The 19342-nt window shown below is 62.1% G+C and overlaps 3 protein-coding genes across 3 annotated transcripts in view; 2 read left to right on the top strand and 1 right to left on the bottom strand.

Annotated features, from left to right (window-relative positions):
* The window catches only part of LOC112547711 (uncharacterized), a 47926-nt gene extending 37852 nt beyond the window's left edge, over window positions 1-10074 (bottom strand). Inside the window, exons 1-13 of the mRNA XM_089778867.1 lie at window positions 8709-10074; window positions 8205-8414; window positions 7671-7808; window positions 7268-7372; window positions 6750-6800; window positions 6126-6182; window positions 5842-5928; window positions 4942-5071; window positions 4676-4806; window positions 4401-4454; window positions 2840-2914; window positions 2305-2580; window positions 1649-2036 (exon numbers count right to left, since the gene is read on the bottom strand). Coding sequence (XP_089634993.1) covers window positions 1649-2036; window positions 2305-2580; window positions 2840-2914; window positions 4401-4454; window positions 4676-4806; window positions 4942-5071; window positions 5842-5928; window positions 6126-6182; window positions 6750-6800; window positions 7268-7372; window positions 7671-7808; window positions 8205-8414; window positions 8709-9086 — 2080 coding nt within the window. The 5' untranslated portion in view covers window positions 9087-10074. The remainder of the gene's footprint in view (window positions 1-1648; window positions 2037-2304; window positions 2581-2839; window positions 2915-4400; window positions 4455-4675; window positions 4807-4941; window positions 5072-5841; window positions 5929-6125; window positions 6183-6749; window positions 6801-7267; window positions 7373-7670; window positions 7809-8204; window positions 8415-8708) is intronic.
* Window positions 1-19342, top strand: part of LOC102463808 (RING finger protein 112-like) — a 107687-nt gene that overhangs the window by 71451 nt on the left and 16894 nt on the right. The gene's annotated exons all lie outside the window — the stretch shown is intronic.
* Window positions 13154-16980, top strand: LOC102462713 (serine protease 27-like). Its single transcript, XM_089778866.1, has 6 exons — window positions 13154-13215; window positions 13365-13402; window positions 14422-14584; window positions 15032-15303; window positions 15517-15674; window positions 16717-16980. The coding sequence occupies exons 1-6, from the start codon at window positions 13154-13156 to the stop codon at window positions 16978-16980; spliced, it is 957 nt and encodes a 318-aa protein (XP_089634992.1).

Below are 19342 nucleotides of genomic sequence, written 5' to 3'. Positions count from 1 at the left end.
TGCCAATCCGGCCAGCAGGAAGCCTCAGGAGCAAAACCCCTCAGACACCCCAGCTCTCCCTGTGCCACACTCAGCCCCAGGCCTAACACAGGTGAGGGGTTATAGAACCCAACCTCACCCACCCCCAACAGGTCTTTCTAGTCCCAAAGAACCAGCCACCAGTTACACCCTGGCTACGTCTACACTGGCACGATTTTCTGGAAATGCTTTTAACAGAAAAGGTTTCCGTTAAAAGCATTTTCGGAAAATCGCGTCTAGATTGGCAGGACGCTTTTCCGATCGCCATTTTCGCCATCGGGGCTTTTTTGCGGAAGACAAATCTCTGCTGTCTACACTGGCCCTTTTGCGCAAAAGTTTTTCAGAAAAAGACTTTTGCCCGAACGGGAGCAGCATAGTTTTCCGCAAAAGCACTGACAATCTTACTTGAGATCGTCAGTGCTTTTGCGGAAATTCAAGCGGCCAGTGTAGACAGCTGGCAAGTTTTTCTGCAAAAGCAGATGATTTTGAGGAAAAACTTGCCAGTCTAGACACAGCCTCTGGGTCTTACCCACAAGACCACGCTGGGCCAATCCTTTAGCATCTAACATCGAAAGGTTTATTACTACAAGAAAGAAAAGCAGGAGAGTGAGGTTGCTAAGGAGAATACGTTACACGCATTGCATCTCCCAGTTCTGGATGCAGGCTCTAGCAGAGATGTTATAGCTGCTGGCTTAAAAGTCCTTGGTGCACATCCTATGCCAGGATGGGTCCACAGTTCTTCCTGGCTCGCTGTTCCCTGCAAGGCTGCATCTGGGATCAGTGGCAGAATTTAAGACAAGATGGAGACCTCCGCATGGCATTTTATATCCATCCCTGGTACCTTGCAAGCTGGAGCGGGTCACATGGCCCAGTGACCTGTCCCTGCGTCCCCATGATATTGGCTGGTTTGCTGGTCCCAGGCACATTCCTCGGGTGGGTAATTGCTCTGTCTCAGACGGAGAATCTTCCAGCATCAACCCAGAGTCCAGATTTATAACCCCACACAGACATCACACAAGCACATGAATCACACACACACAGGATCAGTAGGACATGAGCTTTCATTGGACACCTCACATGGCCCCTTTGTACAGACTTTGGGGCAACCCCCCTCCCCCCTGGGTGAAGCAGTGACCTGTCTGATCCCCTTAAAATCCAGTAACGTGACGTGGAGAAGGAGGCAGGGGATGGCAGGATGAGAAGAGAGGGAAATAAAGTCAGGGACCGCGCACTGCACCCCAAGGAGAAAGCATCATGATACAGCTGAGCCCTGCACCCTAGGGAGAACACTGGTAAGTGAGCATGGAATTACAGACTGTATGCTAATGCACATGCATGCACAAGGGGCAGTGTTAAGGTTGTGGGGACACCCTTGATCCTACCATCGCCGGCTTTTAAAGTGCTTTGCATTGCAACCATCCCGGGCCGTTAGAAGAAGGGAAAGGCAGAGCTGGGGGGGGGGGGGGGGGGAATGAATGGCTGGATGTTAGAGCCTGACGAATGAGAAATAAAGCACCGGGTTTGGATAGTGCCCTTCTGCCGGACGTTGCTACCTACCACCCTGCCCATGTTCATCCCGGCCGTGGCGCCCACCCCTGCCCCAAGGACGGCCGCTCAGGGGAGGGCTAACTCCGCAGCCACCGTAGCCACCGCTCTCTAATGGATAACTCCGAGCCCACAGCCCAAGGACCCAGCCCACTGCCCGAGGACCCAGCCCACTGCCCGAGGACCCAGCCCACTGCCTGAGGACCGAGCCCACCGACCAGGGACCCCAGTGCCACCCCCCCGACAATGCCCGCCTTGACAGCATGACACCGATAGCGCCTGCGGTAGATTTTCTGGAAGGTCGTGGCCTCCCGTGTCAGCTCCACCTTCAGTGCCACCAGCAGACGGTTCTTCCCTGGGCCCACCATCTCCCTGCGGCATCGCCTCAGCACCGCCCTGCGATTCTGCACCAACTGCTCCTTCATGGCGCACGGCGTCACCCACAGACAGCCCAGGCGCTGGGACAGGGCAGCCTGCAGGCAGCGGGAGAGGCGGGGAAAGGAGGAGGCCCCGAGGCTGTTAGAAGGGGGGAGGGTGACCCTGTCTCACCCATGGAGCCTCTGGCTCCAGGACAGTAACTTCCCTCCACCCCCTGTCCAGGATCAGGGCCCCGTTGTGCATCGCTGCAGCCACCTTGGGGGCTAGAGAGAAGAGCGCCCCCCTCCAGTCCAAAGCCCATTGCTCATGGGGCTGGCTGGGATGGTCCCCTGGCTGGGGCACGGCCCCACCCGCCCGACTCACCTTCTCCCTCTGAAACCGAGCGTGGTCTGAGCGGGCTCGGTCCAGGGCTCTCTGGTTGACGGTGTGATCCTGGTGGCGCTCGCTGTAGATCACCAGGAAGGTCTCAGCCTCCCGAGCCAGCTCCTGCTCCAGCGCCGTCAACAGGGCCTCCTTCTCCGGCTCTTTCAACTCCTCCCGGCCCAGCTCCAGCAGCAACCTGCGCTGCTCCTCCAGCTCCTCCGCCATCGCGCCCGGATCCACCCGCAGGCAGTCGGCCATGCGCTGGGACAGGGCGTCCTGCATCGAGCAGGACAGGAGGGGCCCCAGGGTGTTAGAAGTGGGGTACAATGGACTCCTTCCTCCCCCAGAGCTTGGGCTACGGGCCAGCCCTGCCCCTCGCTCCCGCGACTGAGCTCAGAGCTCCCGACGTGCCGGGGTTGGGTCCCCCATATCCTCAGCCACCTCCCAGCCAATATGAGGTCCCATTGGAGGTGAGGCTGGCTGGGATTTTTCCCTGGGATTCCCCTAGCTAGGGGCCCAGCCCTCCCCGACTCACCTTCTCCCCCAGCCAGGCAGCGTAGTATTGGCGGGCGCTGTCCAGGGCGCGCTGGTTGTGGAAGGCGACGGCCATCTGTGCAGGGGACAGGCCGGGTGAGCTGCGGTTCGTGGGCCTGCCATCCCACTGCCCCACGGCTGCAGCTTCCCGCCAGCCCCTGGGGCAGCCACTTGGGGCTCCAGTGTGACCCTCACAGCAGCCCACCGTGGCTCCCGAGTGGCACTTTCCAAACCCCTACCCCAGCCGGAGGCTGGCCCCTGAGAGCACACGGCGGGCCTGGTGGTCTCTGGCAGTTTCACTGGATCCCCCAGCAGCAGGGGGATAGGCGGGAATCCCAGCTCTCGTTTGGGGCCGAGGGACGATTGTTCTAGCCCCAGCCCGTCTGAGGCTGACGCCCAATGGAGTTTGCCGCCCACGTCTCACGTTCTGCCTACGCGGAGACGTCGGGCCAGGGGGAGCAGCGCTCGAGGTACCCGCCCCGGGGGTTCTTCACCTAGGGCTGGAGCCTCTACATTCCTCTGTAAGCCCAAACGATCCAAGCCTGGGGCACTGGCATCTACCCAGCCTTGTGCCAGCTGGACCACGACTATCCCCATCCTAGACACCCTAGTGCCCTCTCTGGCCGTGGCCACACTGGCCCTTGGTTACTGGTGCAGCCTGGGAAACCGGCCTGCCCTCCACTCTGTGGGGTACACTTGGTGGCCTCCCAGGCTGTGTCCAGACTCAGGGTTTTTTTCAGGAAAAGTAGCCTTTTTCCGAAAAAACTTCCCCTGCGTCCAGACTCAAGCCGCGTTCTTTCGAAATTAAAATGAAAGAACGCGGCTTTTCTTTCGATGGCGGTAAACCTCATTTCACGAGGAAGAACGCCTTCTTTCGAAAGTTCCTCTTTCGAAAGAAGGCGTTCTTCAATGTAAATAGGGCTTCTTCAAAAGAGAGCATCCAGACTCACTGGATGCTTTCTTTCGAAAAAGCAAGCCGCTTTTTCGAAAGTTCAACGTGCAGTCTAGACGCTCTCTTTCGAAAGAGGCTTGCAGACATAGCCCCAGGCAAGAGTCCAGTGGGGCGTTGAACCCCAGTTCTTGTCCCGACTCAGGCTTGGACCTGATGGATCCCAGGACTCTCGTCCCATATTCCAGGGATCACACCACCTTCCCTCCCCGCTGCCCCATGCGCTTCCCATGATGCACTGGGGCCACAGCTCACACAGGAGGAAGGGAGAGGTGGTGGAATTATGGGAAATGTAGTTCAGATGCATTGTTGTCTATATATCCTGGCCTCCCAGACTTCGTCTGCCATGATGCATCAGGGCTACGATGCCCAGCGGCTCCTTACCAAAATAAGGATCCCTGGTGCATTGTGGGCAATGTAGTTCACCCCATCCTCCCCTCTCTGCCCAACTCCCTTGTCAGATGACATCCTAGAGGAACTCTTGGACTGGTCCAGGAACCTTAGGTTACTCCCAGACCCTTTCCCAGTTACCTCCTCCAGATCCTGAGGCATGGCCGGGAGAAGGGAGGATCCCCACCCCCCCCCATGGTTGGGACAGAGGCAGCGACGGTACCTGGCAGGGGGAGGAGAAGCCGGAGCGATGGGTCCTCATCACCTCTGATAAATTCTGCCAAGGAACCACAAGAAACCTTTAAGACCGGACTGCACAGAGCTTAGTAAGGCTCTGAGCACAAGGAAGGCTTGCTTGGTGCTGAGATGCAGCCACCTCTGGGGTGGGGCAGATGGGGAGTCGCTGTGCGGCTCTTCCCCACGGGGACTGGGCTCATCCCTATGGCCAGAGGAGAGGCCCCTGTCCCGCTCCCTGCAGCCCCACTGGCCAGTCCCCACCTTGATCTTGGCAGCGAGCTGGGCCCCGGTGAGCGGCTCCCCCCGCTGGTCCCTCCGGACATGTCTCCTGGCCGAGCCCACCAGGGCAGTGATGTAGTTCCTCAGGCTCTCCCGGAAATCCTCGTCCATGTCTGCCAGGGGAGACGAGCGATAAGGGGGACGTGGGGCCTGTTTGGCCCCCTTCCTACATACAAACACAAGCAGCGACCGAGTCGCATGGCCCTGTCCACAGCAGGGGGCTCAGAGCTGCTCTCCCGGCCCGTTACCTCGCAGGGCTCCCGCGCTGCCAGTCGCGACTCGCTTGCCAGGGAAGGGCATCAGGTAACAGCAGCTGCTGCTTCCACCCAACACGTCCAGGGCCTTGGGGTGTTTGCAGGGGGACGTCGCCGCCAGCCCCTGCCGGAGCCGGGAGATCGGTTAGAGAGACACTCGCCCTGGGTGACATCAGCCAGCCCCAGGGGACAGGGAGAGGCCCCAGCCCGGCCTCGCCTGGCCCGCATGCTGGGGAGAGCCGTGGCCGAGGCGGGGGTGGCAGGAAGAGAAAGGGACAGCCATGAGTCATGACATGATAGACGTTTTCAAGTATGTAAAAGGCTGTTAAAAGGGAGAAAACTTGTTCCCCTTGGCCTCTGAGGACAGGACAAGCAGCAATGGGCTTAAACTGCAGCAAGGGAGGTTTAGGTTGGACATTAGGAAAAAATTCCTGCCTGTCCGGGTGGTCAAACACTGGAATAAATTGCCCAGGGAGGTTGTGGAGTCTCCATCCCTGGAGATATTTCAGAGCCGGTTGGACACACGCCTGTCAGGGATGCTCTAGACAGTGCTGGGTCCTGCCGGGAGGGCAGGGGGCTGGACTCGATGACCCTGGAGGTCCCTGCCAGCTCTGCGGTTCTATGAGTCTATGACCCTCGGAGTTTCCTTGCTGTGTTCCCAAGCAGCGCGTTTCCTTCAGCCTCATTCCCGGCCACGGCGGGAGGCAGAATCCAGCCGGTGGCAGAGAACACGCATGGGAAATGGCAGCCCCAGAGGTCAAGTTTGGCAAAGTTACAGGCAACGTTTCTAGAGGGTGGAGCTTCAGCCCCTAGAGTACCCTGCCCTGGGGCCAGATGGAAGCCAGCACCCCCCAGAGGGGACAGGCCTCGTGCCCCGTTCCTCCGCCCTCTCACCTGCCAGACGTCTCCCAGATGCTGCTCCCCACCCCGGAATCCAAGGAGCTGGGAGCTGGTCCAGTCCCGCACCAGCAGGTCCAGGTGCTGCAGGCCGACGGGGGGAGAGGGGGTCACTGGGTGGGGGGACAAGGATGGTGCCTTTGGGGTTAAACCTCAGCCTCTCTGGAGTGAGGAGAGGTGCTCGGGGCAGGAGCATGCTGTAGAGAGGGGGGAGGGGTGCAATGCAGGGACCCATGGGGCAGGGCAGGAGCCGGGAGGGGGGGAGGAGGGAGTTGTCTCACCTGAATAGGCTCCAGTCCATAGGCCTCTCCCACCACTTCGGCCACCTGCATGAACATCTGCGGAGGGGAAGAGGGGGAGGGGGAAGGGAGGATGAGTCTGGGGTGCCCGAGACATTTGTACCGGGGCGGGGGGAATCCAGCCTTGGGATAGAAAGGGGCCGGATCAGCCCCTCCCCCCACGAGCCACTCTCTCTGCAATTGCAGGGTGGGACCCGGGAGCTGGCATGACACTCGAGATGGACGGAACCGTTTTCCGCGGGGCAGAGAGAAGCCGGGTGCACCCGGCCCAGGCACTGGGAGGAGCCCAGGAAGCATGGGAAGCTGGGATGGGAGTGATGGAGGAGGAAGTCTGGCTCTATGTGGGGATGCTGCGGCTCCCGCCCCAGCCCCGAAGCAGAAGGAGCCCCACTGGAGGGGGCGGGGTGGGAGAAAGACGGAGGTCCCGCAAGCGTTGGGGACGAGGGAGAGGAGCAAATGACGGAGGCAGGGCCTGGGGGAGGAGACCGAGGCGGGGCCTGGAGGGAAGAGGTGGAGCAGGGGCGGGGCCTGGAGGGTGGAACAGGGGCGGAGCATTGGGGTCTGTTCACTCACAATCAGAAAGGGGCAACGCTAGCCCGGCCTCACCTCCAGGTATTCGAGATCCGGGTCCTTCACCCGGCAGCCGATGTTCAGTATCTGCAGAGTTGGGACGAGAGAGCTATGGCCACGAGCAGCCACGGCCCAGGCCACTGCCCGGCCACGGCACCGCCCTGAGCACAGCGTCCCCTAGTGCCACCCTGGGGCACTGCCCAGCCCTACCTGCCAGGGGAGAGTGCCCCCTGCTGGGCCCTGCCCTGCTCCACAGTGCCCCCTAGCGCTGCCCTGGGGCATTGGGTCAGTCCTGCCTGCCAGGGGAGAGCGCCCCCTGCTGCACCCTTGCCCCGCTTCCTGCCCCACAGTGCCCCGTAGCGCCATCCTGGGGAACTGGGCCAGCTCTGCCCTCCAGGGGAGAGCGCCCCCTGTTGGGCCATGTCCCGCTCCCTGCCCCACAGCGCCCCCTAGCGCTGCCCTGGGGCACTGGGCCAGCCCCCTGCTAGGGGAGAGCGCCCCCTGCTGAGCCTGCCCTGCTCTCTGCCCCCTAGCACCCCCTGCTGAGCTCCAACCTGGTAGGAGCTGAGCAGCATGGACAGGGCGGAGAGTTTGATGCTGGTCTCCTTGTTTCTTTTCACGTCCATGGAGCCCTCGGTGTCGACCAGCAGCACGGCCACCTGGGGCCAGGAGAGACCCACGTCAGCACCCGGCTTTGTGTGCCCCCCCCCACCCCTCTGCCCTCCTGCTGGGCCCTGATGGCACCTGGCATCTCGTTCTGTGCTTCCCTCAGGGCCTCCCTACGTCTGTCCCTTCTCCTGTCCCTCCTTTATCTCTGCACTAGGTTCCCCTGCGGCCTCCTTCCGCACATTCCCATTCCCTCTGCCCTTCCCCATGCCCCCACTGCCTCCCTTCCAACCCTCCACCCCTTCACCCACCCCACGACTCCCCCCTCTTCCTTCGCTCTCCCCCACTTACCTTGCTTCCCCTAGTGGGGACCCAGAGGGGCTGGCTCCAGGCCCACAGCCCCCTGGTGACATTCTGGGTCCCGACGCGCCACTCGAACCCCGCCAAGGGCTCCTCCTCTTGGCCCATCCACGACCCGTCGCTCACACCCTGTGGGGGGGGGGGGGAGCACAGCTACAAGGGGGGGAGGAGAATGACTGGTACCCCCTCACCCAGGCAGGCAGCCCAAAGACGGGGGCGGAGCTCAGTGCACCTGTGGGAGGAGAACATGGGGATGGCTCTGCTTGAGGATCCAAGGGACAAAAAGACCCACCACTGGCTTGGAGAGACACAGACAAACTTCATTCAGACAGACACACGGACATCTCCCGATCCAGACAGGCAGACAGCTCCCTCCGTCGGGCAGGCTCCATTCCAGACTAGGGCCCAGCCAACTGGAAGGGGTGGTGGGGAAGGAGGTGCTCCCAGAGGGGTGTGCCGCTTGGGGCCCTCCAACAGGGGGCAGGCGGGGGCCGCTCACCCCACAGCTCCCCCACCCCCACTCACCAGGCTGCGGAGCCGGCGCAGCAGGTAGTTCAGCAGGAAGGATTTGCCCCGGCGCTGCTCCCCGATGACGGACACCAGGCAGACGGGGGCGTCCCCCACCCCACCCTGCTCCAGGCAGTGGCTCAGGGCCTCCTCGTCCAGGATCAGGCCCCCGTCCTCGTCCAGACGCACCAACTGCACCGGGTGCCCCGGCTCAGCTCCCGGCTCCGGCTGCAGGGAGAGCAGGGTCAGCGCTGGGACCCCACCCATGGACCAGCCAGACCTCCACCCTGGGAGCAGACCAGAGCCAGACTCCCTGCAGGGGAATGGTCCAGACTCCTGTTGGGATGCATGAGGACACAGCCCCAGGCTGGGGACGACACAGAGAAACAGAGGAATTCCCCCGTCCCTGGCGGAGAGCAAGGGCACGGCAGGATGGAGATGCTGAGCTGATTGCTCCGGCCGTGGGGCTATGACCTTTGACCCCTGGGGGCGTTCACAGACGGAGGGGCAATCTCATGGCACCTGCGCAGGGAGGGAGAGAGACGTCTGGGGTGCAGGTTGGCAGGACGTGGAGATGGCCGTGAACTCGCCAGGCCTGATCCTTGCACTGGGTGGGTGGCGAATCCCGTAGGAGAGGGAGCACCGGAGAGAGGGACGACAGAGGGCGGGAGAACAGAGCCACGGGGCAGCGGCAGCCACGCCCGGCGTGCAGGAAGAAGGGAAAAGGCAAAGGGGCAGAGTCATGTTACCGACGGGCGCTAACGACGAGCCGGAGGGGGGAGGAATGACAAGGGGTGGCCTGGAGAAAACAGAAAGAGTTGGGGTCAAAATCCCGGTGGGGAAGGAAGTGCCCGGAGCTCCCCTGGCAGAGTGCCTGGGCTCGGCTACAGCCCCCGGCATCCACGCTGGACAGGGCTAGAAAGCGCTGAGTAGCCTCTCTCCCGCCTCTCTGGCCCCCCTGCAGGGAGCTGGAGGCTGCTCTCGGATCCCCCCTCGCTCTGCTCCTCTGCAGACTAAACACGCCCCAATCCCGCAGCCTCTCCTCGTAGGTCAAGTGCTCCAGCCCCCGAAACATTTCGGTCGCTCTCCGCTGGACCCTCTCCAATGCGCCCACGTCCCTTCTGTAATTGGGGGCCCAGAACTGGACGCAACACTCCAGATGTGGCCTCCCCACAGCCGAATAAAGGGGAACGATGACATCTCTGGATCTGCTGGCCATGCTCCTAATGCCCCTAATACGCCATTAGCCCTCTTGGCTACAAGGGCGCCCTGCTGACTCCTCTCCAGCTTCTCCTCCACTGGAACCCCCAGGCCCTTTTCTAAATATAAATAGCTACAAACTGGCGAGCTACCAGATGAGACTTGACACTAAATGTAGGTCCTAACCATCTACGGTCTAGGACTTTGCTGTTTTGTGTGTGTGTTGGGGAGGACCAGTTTGTTTCAAGACTGAGTGTGATAAGTTAGGGAGGGGAAGGTGTGTAGGGGGGCGAGGGGACTGCCTACAAGGGCGTGTGCCCATCTGCGATGGCCAGCAGCCAGTATCGACAGTGGCCCCAAGGGGACCCAATTCCCAGCTGGGGCAGCTGCAGGTTTAACGGATGCAAGTGGATTCTCGGTAACGTGACGCCTTTAACATGACCCCAGAACTGCTGTAACTCAGACGGGGGCCTGGGTCTTACAGGCGTGGGGGGGGGGGGGGACTCCGAGCCCGGTGACGGCAGGTCAGACAACATGGCCGTGACGGTCCCTTCTGGCTTCAAGCCGATGACTCCGTGCGCCCCACTCCCGCCCCTCGCAGCCAGCCGGTCCCCACACCTGAGCGGGTCGGACCCGCCCTGCCCGGGAGGGGGAAGAAAGGTCCCGCCCCCGTATCCGCCCCCACGGGTCTCACCGGCTCGGGCTCTCCCGGCAGGTGCTGGCAGAAGCTGTGGCCACGCTCCATGGAGACCAGGTCGTGCAAGATGGTCGCGCAAACAGAACAGGTGACGTCGTCCCCGAGTCGCGCCGTCCTGCCGGGGGAGGGGCTGGGAGCCAGGACACCTGGGTTCTCCCCCTCCCTCCCCAGCCCCGGGCTGGGCGAGAGCCAGTCGCTGCTGGGACCGGCCGTTTCCGCTCTCTGGCCGAGCGAGCAGGGGCTCACGAGAGGGCCCCACCCGCTGTGCCCGCTGCAGCCGGGGGCCGAGCGCAGCGCCCTGAACGCCCACGGGAACGACACGGCCCAGCCTGCCCCGGGCTCGGCCCGCTGGGACCGCCCCGCCCAGATCGCGGGCTCAGCCGTGGGGTGAGACTCTCAGAGACTGCCCCAGAGTCTGCCAGCCCTGCGCCAAGGGGCTCGGACACGCCAGCTGCTGTCTGCGCTGTTCCCATCAAAGGGGGCAGCCTGAACCCCTCCTCAGCTCTGCTTGTGCCCCCCACTTCTGCCCCACAGCCCCTGCCAGCCCAGCCCTGCCCTCTGCCCCCTGCTCTGCTGGTGCCCCCCACTCCCACCTCACAGCCCCTGCCAGCCCTGCCCTGCCGGTGCCCCTCAGTTCCAACCAAGCACCCCTTTCCAGCCCACGCCTGGGATCAAGGTCTGCCCCCTTCTCCCATCACGCCCCACAGCCCTCTGCATTCACAGCCAGGCGCTCACCTCGCAAACCAGACTCCAGTGCCGAGCCCGACGTTACGTTTCGGTCTGTGTCCCGTGCTCGGTGCATGTCTCTGTCCCGTGCCTGGCTGGCCGCACCCTGCCCCATTTGTCTTTCTGTCTCCAGGCACCAGGGGTGGGGCTGAGGGCTCTTGGATCCTTTCCCTAGAGCCACTCGCAGGGGGAGGAAGGTGTGTGGGGGGAAGGATCCTGCGATTGTAGGGTGCTTGCCTGGCTCCCGTAGGGCCCTGTTGGACCCACTCACACCAGACGTCCCCAGACCCGCCGATCGCAGCAGTCAGTGAAACCCGACACGATTTATTAACGAGCAGCAATAAGAAAAGTCTGAGAAAGCTGGGGCAGGAAAAGGAAAGGGGGGACCCGCCCTGTGGGCAGGGGGTACCACCACCAGCACCCCTGGGACGAAAGGCAAGGCCAGAGTCTGGTCCTCATCCATCCCTGCTCTGGCTGGTTGTGGGGACACCGTGGGTCAGACACCTGCTCTGGTGGTGGCCACATGCTCCCAGGCACTAGGGGGCTGGGCCCTTCTCCCCAGCATCCCCCCGCCTTGGTGACATCTCCCTTCCCTGGGCCCTCGCCCAGGACTCCTTTTTGCTCTCCCCGGCTATTCACTGCTCCCCTTAAGTCTGCCCACCTCACATGGAGGATGGCCCCGGGGCTCCTGTCTCCCTCACTGGCCTGCCTGCCCTGTCAATCAGGCTAATCTGGTGCGCTGGCCTCTCCCCTTGGCCCTGGGGCCTGTCAGTCTCTGAGATGCTCCTCCCCATCAGAACCTTAACCCCAGTGTCCGTGAGACCCTCACGATGCTCTTACCCCATTGCCCTCTGAGCCGTTCCCTTCGCCCCATGGCCACGGCCTCCTGGGCCTACGTGCTACCGTGGACTCCCCTCGGCCCACCCAAGCGACAGAACGCACACAAGCAAAATCACTGCAGGGCTCACGCCGGGCCCTTGGCCCTTGGCCCTCGCGTTTCCATTTGGTTTTGCAGGAGGCTCGTGCTGGCATGGCCCCAGGTGGAGCAGACTGAAAGCCGACACCCTGTCATCAGCGTGTGAAATGTACCAGCCCAGATTTCCTTGCTGGGGCTGCCAGGAAATCTGCCCCCCCCCCACGGAGAAGAATAGCCCCAGGGAGGGGCACACAGGTGCCTGTAACACCTGCCCTGGCACTTTTATCACCCAGCTGAGCGTTGAGCCGAGCGGTGGCTTGGCCAAGGCAGGTCGGGGAGGGCTGAGCCATGGGGCGTCTCTGCTCCCCACTGGTCCCAGCGCTGCTGGCGATGACCCTGCTGCAGGGCGAGTGAGGGGCGGGGATGTAGGGTCCTGCCCTGTGAGGCTGCTCCCCAGGGCCAGCCCTTGAGCTCAGAGGGAACTCTGTGGTTTAGATGCCGATGGTCTGATACCCACTAGTGGCAGCGCTGCTCAGACTGGTCCTAAGCATGGAGGCCAGGGAGTGTCTGGTAACTGGGCGGAGGTGGGGGAAGGATGCAGGGGGTGGGTTGTGGGGAAGGGGATGGGAAGTAGGATCTGCCAACCTCAGGGAACCCGGTGGCCAAGATGAGTCCGTCTGAAGGGGTGGCCATTAGGTGAGTAACCAATGAACGTCGTCCCAAGTCTTGCTGGCCCAGCCCCCTCTGGGCAACAAATGTCGGATCCCTCATGGAGGTGTCGCAGGCCAACGACGTCATAAACCCGACATCACAGGGTCAACTGGATGGAACTGCTGAGCTGCATGGGGCAGATCCCCCAAGCGATCATGGGAGAGAGGCAACGAGAACGGCGATGGGTCAAAAAACAGGGTGGGGAGTGACACGTAAACCTAAACTCTACTGTACCCTCTAGCCCAACGCTCATGACGCCCTAAACCCCAAGGCCCATGACGCCCTTATCTCCTACCCCATGACACCCTTAACCCCAATGCCCATGATGCCCTAAACCCCAATGACCAGTGCCTTCAACCCCAACCCCCATGATGCCCTAAACCCCAATAACCAGTACCGTCAACCCCAACGACCAACGCCCTCAACCCCCATGATGCCCTAAACCCCAATGACCAGTGCCTTCAACCCCAACCCCCATGATGCCCTAAACCCCAATAACCAGTACCGTCAACCCCAACGACCAACGCCCTCAACCCCCATGATGCCCTAAACCCCAATGACCAGTGCCTTCAACCCCAATGACCAATGCCCTAAACCCCAAGGCCCATGACGCCCTTATCTCCTACCCCATGACACCCTTAACCCCAACGCCCATGATGCCCTAAACCCCAATGACCAGTGCCTTCAACCCCAACCCCCATGATGCCCTAAACCCCAATGACCAGTGCCTTCAACCCCAACGACCTCAACCCCCATGACGCCCTAAACCCCAATGACCAGTACGTTCAACCCCAACGACCAATGCCCATGATGCCTTCATCCCCTACCCATGACAGTCTTTGCCTTAACCCCGCGAGACCCTCAAATCCAGGATAACCCTAATCCAGTGGTAAGCTTTGCCCCATTATAACCACATCCCTGTCCACAGTGCAATCATGGTCACTCTCTTCCGAGCACCCTCGGTTGGTGAGAACACGGGGAAGTGACAGTTGCGGTCGGTCTCCACCCAGTGATCTGTCATCAAGAGCCTGGGTTGGTTTCCAGCAGGCCCGGGCCGGGCTGACCCCAGGCAGAGCAGAACGAGAGCAGCTACAACCTGCTCAGCAAGTGGAATTTACCAGCTCTTCGTTGTCTGCCTGGGGAAGCAGGAAATGCAGCCCCATTATTCCCCACTGAGCCAGGGAGGGGCACGTCGGTGCCCATAAAAACCGGCCCAGAATTTGCATCCCCAGCTGGGTTTTGAGCCGAGAGACGGAGGCAGCTGCGCGTGGCCACGAGAAGCCTGGGGAAGGCTGAACCATGGGGCCTCTGAGCTCCCTGCTGGCCCTAGTGCTACTGGCCATGACCCTGCTGCAGGGTGAGTGAGGGGTGGGGGTGTAGGGCCCGGGGAAGGAATTGAGCTCAGGAATATCAGGGGAAATCAAGCCCTTGTCCCTTCCCAGAGCCCCGCGGTCTGGATTGGTGCCTTCAGTGCTGAGCAGCCCCATTCAGATCAAGGGGGGGGTGTTGATTCTTGAACCTACTGATGGTAAATCAACTAGAAATGTGGCCAAAGGGTGCGGCTGGTGCTGAGGACAGCAGGGCTGTTCTGGGGCAATGGTTGGGGCTGGGAATTATGGGCGGAGCTACTGGGATGCATCACCCTTGACACCCCTTCTCAGACCCCAGCAGTGCCTGTGAACATCCCCTCAGCCTTGCCCCCCCCCCCCGATACATTAATGTCTTTACCTTCTCTGTCATTGCTCCCTAGGCGCTATGGGGAGCTGGAATCACACAGGTAAGATGCTAACGGCCAAACACCAGAATTACCTGCCCTGGACACCTGCCATGAGGAGACTTGGGAGCCAGGACTGCTGGGTTCTTTCCCCAGCTCTGGGAGGGGAGTGTGGTCTAGTGGTTGGAGCGAAGGGGGAGGGAAGAGGAGGGGCCGACAGTCCATACTCTGAGTTCTTTGCTCCTCCCATATCCATGCTGCTCCCCTCCAGGGTGCGGGCAGCCCAGGATCTCAGGCCGGATTGTCGGGGGTGGGGACGCCCCAAGGGGCCGGTGGCCGTGGCAGGTCAGCCTCCAGTACAACGGACGCCATTTCTGTGGAGGGTCCCTCGTCTCGGCCCAGTGGGTCGTGTCGGCAGCGCATTGCTTCGACTTGTGAGTACCTGGGACGGGCAGGGGCTGGTGGAACCGAGAGACGCCCTGCCTGGATCTGTGCCAGACAAGCCAACCCCCTGGCACCCCACCCCAGAGGTGGCTGCATCTCGGAATGGGAGGAGCCACCTCCGTGCAGCCCTGTGTGTGGTTTTCCCCAAGCCAGCCCACCCCAGAAGTGGCTGCATCTCGGCATGGGAGGAGCCACCTCCGTGCAGCCCTGTGTGTGGTTTTCCCCAAGCCAGCCCACCCCAGAGGTGGCTGCATCTCGGCATGGGAGGAGCCACCTCCGTGCAGCCCTGTGTGTGGTTTTCCCCAAGCCAGCCCACCCCAGAAGTGGCTGCCTCTGACTGTCTGGGGTTTCCCTCAATGTGGCCCGGATCCCGCTGCATTTTTGCCCATGCTGGCAGCCAATTCCCCACTGATCACGGCGTTCTCTCTGCCCCCCAGCACCTTCCCTCAGTTTGGCTACCGTGTAGTCCTGGGGCAGCACCAGCTCTCCTTCCCCTCCCCGAGCCGCGTGGCATCCCCTGTGCGCCAGATCATCCCCCACCCCAACTACAACAGGGGGACCCGTGTGGCCGACATCGCCCTGGTGCAGCTGGAGGCAGCGGTGGGATACACCGACGAAATCCGCCCAATCTGCTTGCCCGACCTCTCCGATACCATCCCTGAGAACCACACGTGCTGGGTCACAGGCTGGGGGGCCACAGCCATGGCGGGTAAGAACGTCTATGGGAGGCAGGGGATTGGATCTGGTGGTGGGGATGGGGAGGAGCCCTGGGGAGGAGATGGAGAGGGGGCCGGCCTGGGGGTGAGGGAGCGGCTGGGGAGGTGGATGGGGATGGGCAGTTGTCAGGCCTGGGGGCAGGTTGCAGGACGGGATGGATTCACTCCCCCAATTCTCCCTCCCCCGCACCCAGTCTCTCTCCCAGCCCCCAGGACGCTGCAGGAGGTTCAGGTCCAGCTGATTGAAAGGGCAGCCTGCAATGCCCTCTACAACATCGACCCAGACCCGAGCATCGGCAGGGACCCCGTCCAACCCGACATGGTCTGTGCCGGCGACGCCGCAGGGCAGAGGGACTCCTGCCAGGTGAGCCAGGTGGCTGCAGGCCCCACACAGCTCCGTGTTGCCACCTAGGGCCTGCAGGGTGCAGAACGGCTGCTATGGCCGTGGAGTTTCACAATCCGGCCTCCTTCGAGCGGGCCGGAGCAGCTCTGGAATTCAGATCCATGTGATCCATGGAATTCTATGCCCTGCTCCCTTGATTGTGGCATAGCTCCAGCTGGCAGCGGGGTAAGAAAGAGGGACCGTGGGGCTATGGGGTAACTGCCATCTGCCTGAGTCTGCATGATGCCTGAGCCAATCATTGTGAGATGGGCAAAGACCCAACGTGTCAATGGGGAAGGGTCAGCTCCCAGCCCCCTGCTCTCAGGAGCCCTGCCAGTGGTCTCTGTGGAGGGCAGGAAAGGAGGAACAGCCACCTCACCATCTGTGAAGGTACTAGGGATCCCACCGCTGACACCAATGCCTCCTTCTGGGAACGAGGACGGGAAAAGCGCAGCAGACTCTCTTTATACCTTCTGGCCGCGTCTAGACTGGCATGATTTCCTGGAAATGCTTTTAACGGAAAAGTTTTCTGTTAAAAGCATTTTTGGAAAAGAGCATCTAGATTGGCACGGACGCTTTTCCGCAAAAGCATTTTTTGCGGAAAAGTGTCCGTGCCAATCTAGATGTGCTTTTGCGCAAAAAAAGCCCCGATCGCCCTTTTCGCCATCGGGGCTTTTTTGCGCAAAACAAATCTGAGCTGTCTACACTGGCCCTTTTGCGCAAAAGGACTTTTGCCCGCACGGGAGCAGCATCGTATTTCCACAAGAAGCCCTGACAATCTTACATGAGATCGTCCGTGCTTTTGCGGAAATTCAAGCAGCCAGTGTAGACAGCTGGCAAGTTTTTCCAGAAAAGCGGCTGTTTTTGCAGAAAAACTGGCCAGTCTAGACACAGCCTCTGTGTTTGTGGAAAAAATATGTGAGTGGGGCTATGGGATGGGGCATGTGTCTTTACCCAAAATGCTGGGACATGGACGCCTGAGGCTGGGGGACGTCACTAATCCCAATTTCTCTGCCCCCCCCAGGGTGACTCTGGAGGGCCACTGGCCTGTGACCACAATGGGACCTGGCTGCTGATGGGGGCCGTGAGTTGGGGGGATGGCTGTGGCCGGCCCAACCGTCCCGGTGTCTATGTCCGGACGGTGACATACAGCGAATGGATACGGGGGCACATTGGCTCCGGGGGCCAAGCCACCGCCACAGAGAACAGCTCCTCAGGACTAGATGCCCCCAGAGCCTCCTTCAGCCCCTACTTTCTTCTCTTCACCACTCTCCTGATGTCACTGTGACCCCCCCTACTGGGATCCCCCCGACTGTCCCTCCTCCATTCACCCAGCAGCGGAACCTTCCCCAGTCTGAGCGCAGGAGGAGGGAGAGATGGGAGAAGGCCCGAGAGCTCCCAGCAACGCCCGCAGGCCTGAGCGTGCGAGAGCCTGAACCAATCCCGCAGGGAGGAGGGGCCGTGCGCCGAGACGCCTCTGGGGCAGCCCTCGGACGCGCAGGCCCAGGACGACTGGGAGACGGCCGGCCGGTCTGAGGGGCGGGATTCAAAGGCAGCCCCCCGAGCGCGCCCCCGGCCTACCGTGTGTGAGGCTGCGCCCTCATCGCGCATGATCAGAAAGAAATTGGATTCGCACCAAACACTGTTCCTGGAGGCCTGGCTGGATCCAATGGGCCCTGAGGGACCCCCATGGTTTCTGCAAGAGCTATCCCTGGGGGGCGATGGGGAACTCCCCCCAGTGATCTAGGTGCAGGGCCCAAGGAACCCCCTTGCTGCAAGCTCCGCCCCTGCCCTTCCTCTGCTCCGCCCCTTCTCCTCCCCACATCCTCTGCTCCTCCCACTTACCCTCTCCCCCAAGATCATGAGCCAGAGCATTATGGGGCCTGGCAGTGGGCAGCAGCAGGGGTCGGCCCCTGTCCTCCCTGCAGTGGTAGAAGCTTGGCACGCCCCCATCCCCCACTCTTGCCCCTGGGAAGCCCAGTGCCCCAGGGCCAGCTCGCGGTGGTGAGAAGTGCAGCCGGCCGGGAGAGGGGACACAGGGGAGCAGACTGCTGGGCTGCTCTGGATCCTGCTGCTGTGGTGAGTGTGTGTGTGGGGTTGACCCCAGCTGTCCATAGCCCCTGGATCCCGCCCACCCATAGGATGGGTGAGGGGGCTGCCGTGGGGCCCACCCACAGCGCAGGGCCTAAAGCGGCCGCCCCGAACCATCCTATGGCTCCGCCTGTCTGTCCCAACGGGGCTCATTCCTGTCACAACCCTGCCAGCCTCAGCTTCTACAGCCACGCTCCCAGATTCGGGGGGGGGGGGGGGAGGGGCCCAGCTGAAATCCTGCCCCACCCCAGGGCCCTCAGAGGATCAGGAGGGAGAGCTCTGGGGTCAGCCCTAGCTCCAGCCGTGTCCCACGCACCCCCCCGTGACTCAGCGCCGTGCTGTGGAGGGTGCAGGAGGGGAGGTGGGAACTGGGTGGGAGTTAGGACGAAGGAGGGGGTTGTGACGTGGGGCAGAGGACTGGGGTGTACGATCTGGGAGGGGGTGGTTCCCAGGCAATTGCCCAATCCCCAAGGCCACTCCAGAACCCACCCCACCTGCCGACCAGTGGGATGCCCCTTATCCTACCTGCCTGGTGCCTGCGCCAAGGCTGATCCAGCGTAGGGCTCCCGCCTGGCCCTCCCCAACGACAGTAGGACCGGCCGGGCCTCTGCTCCTACAGTTTCCCCATGTAACCTAGAAACACTAGGGCGGGATCCCCGACCCACCCTCTTGCTCAGAGACCGGACCAAGGAACCCTCCCCCGCAGTGGCTTGTCCCACCTGCCCTTAAAATTCTCGGCTGCGGGGAAGGAACGGGGACCCTGACAGAAGGAACCGGAAGCCTGTCCCGGAGCCGGGCCCCCCCGGATCGCAGGAATCGCCCCCAAATCGGAAACGTTCGGATCAAAGCTCCACCCTTGAGCTGCGCAGCTCACCTGGGCGCCCAGATCCGGAGAAGGGTTCGTGGCCTGGACCCCGGCGATGCCACAGGCGCTGGATTCCGTCGGGCCGGGTGGGACGCTGTCCGTAGTGACCAGTGTGCGTTCCCTGCTGGAGTCTGTCCCGGCAAAGCCCAAACTGGGCGGCAGCAGGGCGCCCCCATGATAGCGCCACGCCGGCTGGGCTGCCCCGGGGGAGCTCTCTCAGCGAGGGTCACGTTCCCAGCCCCCACCCAGCAGGGATCACCCGGAGCGGCTCAGGAAAGGGAAGCTCCCCACAGAGCCTGTTCCCTGCGTCCCTTTTCGGTGTGTCGGGGGCAGGGAGACGGTCCCAGGAGCCAGGCCCTTCTGCTTCTTTCCTGCAGCCACCAGAGGGCAGCAGAGAGCCCCCTTCCCCCAGGGCTTGGGGGGTAGGGGGGAAATTTCCACTGACATGAGTTAGCAGCAGAAAATGGCAATTCTGTGGGGGGGGGGGGGTCCCCATCGACCTCTAAGCACGTGTGACCATTTCTGCCGCTTCTTAGAGGGAGACAGAGCAGGAGCCCCGAGATTCCCCTCCCCCGCCCCACCCCAGTCCCACAGGTGGGGACAGAACCCAGGGATCCCGGCTCCCAGCCCCGCCCCTGCTCTAACCACTAGCCTCACCTCCCCCGAAGAGAATCTGGGGCCCAGCTTCCCCCTC

This window comes from Pelodiscus sinensis, chromosome 5 (genome assembly GCF_052426305.1).
Source record: "Pelodiscus sinensis isolate ZL-2025 chromosome 5, ASM5242630v1, whole genome shotgun sequence".
NCBI classification, from domain to species: Eukaryota; Metazoa; Chordata; order Testudines; family Trionychidae; genus Pelodiscus; species Pelodiscus sinensis.
This window is presented reverse-complemented; position numbering and strand designations above follow the sequence as displayed.

What these genes read in the sequence shown, in the direction of transcription:
- LOC102462713 (XM_089778866.1), top strand. Translation starts at nt 13,154, where the DNA reads ATGACCAGTGCCTTCAACCCCAACGACCTCAACCCCCATGACGCCCTA. An exon ending in CTTCCGAGCACCCTCGGTTG is followed by an intron (nt 13,403 to 14,421) that starts GTGAGAACACGG and finishes GCTCCCCTCCAG; the next exon opens with GGTGCGGGCAGCCCAGGATC. An exon ending in GGGGGCCACAGCCATGGCGG is followed by an intron (nt 15,304 to 15,516) that starts GTAAGAACGTCT and finishes TCTCTCTCCCAG; the next exon opens with CCCCCAGGACGCTGCAGGAG.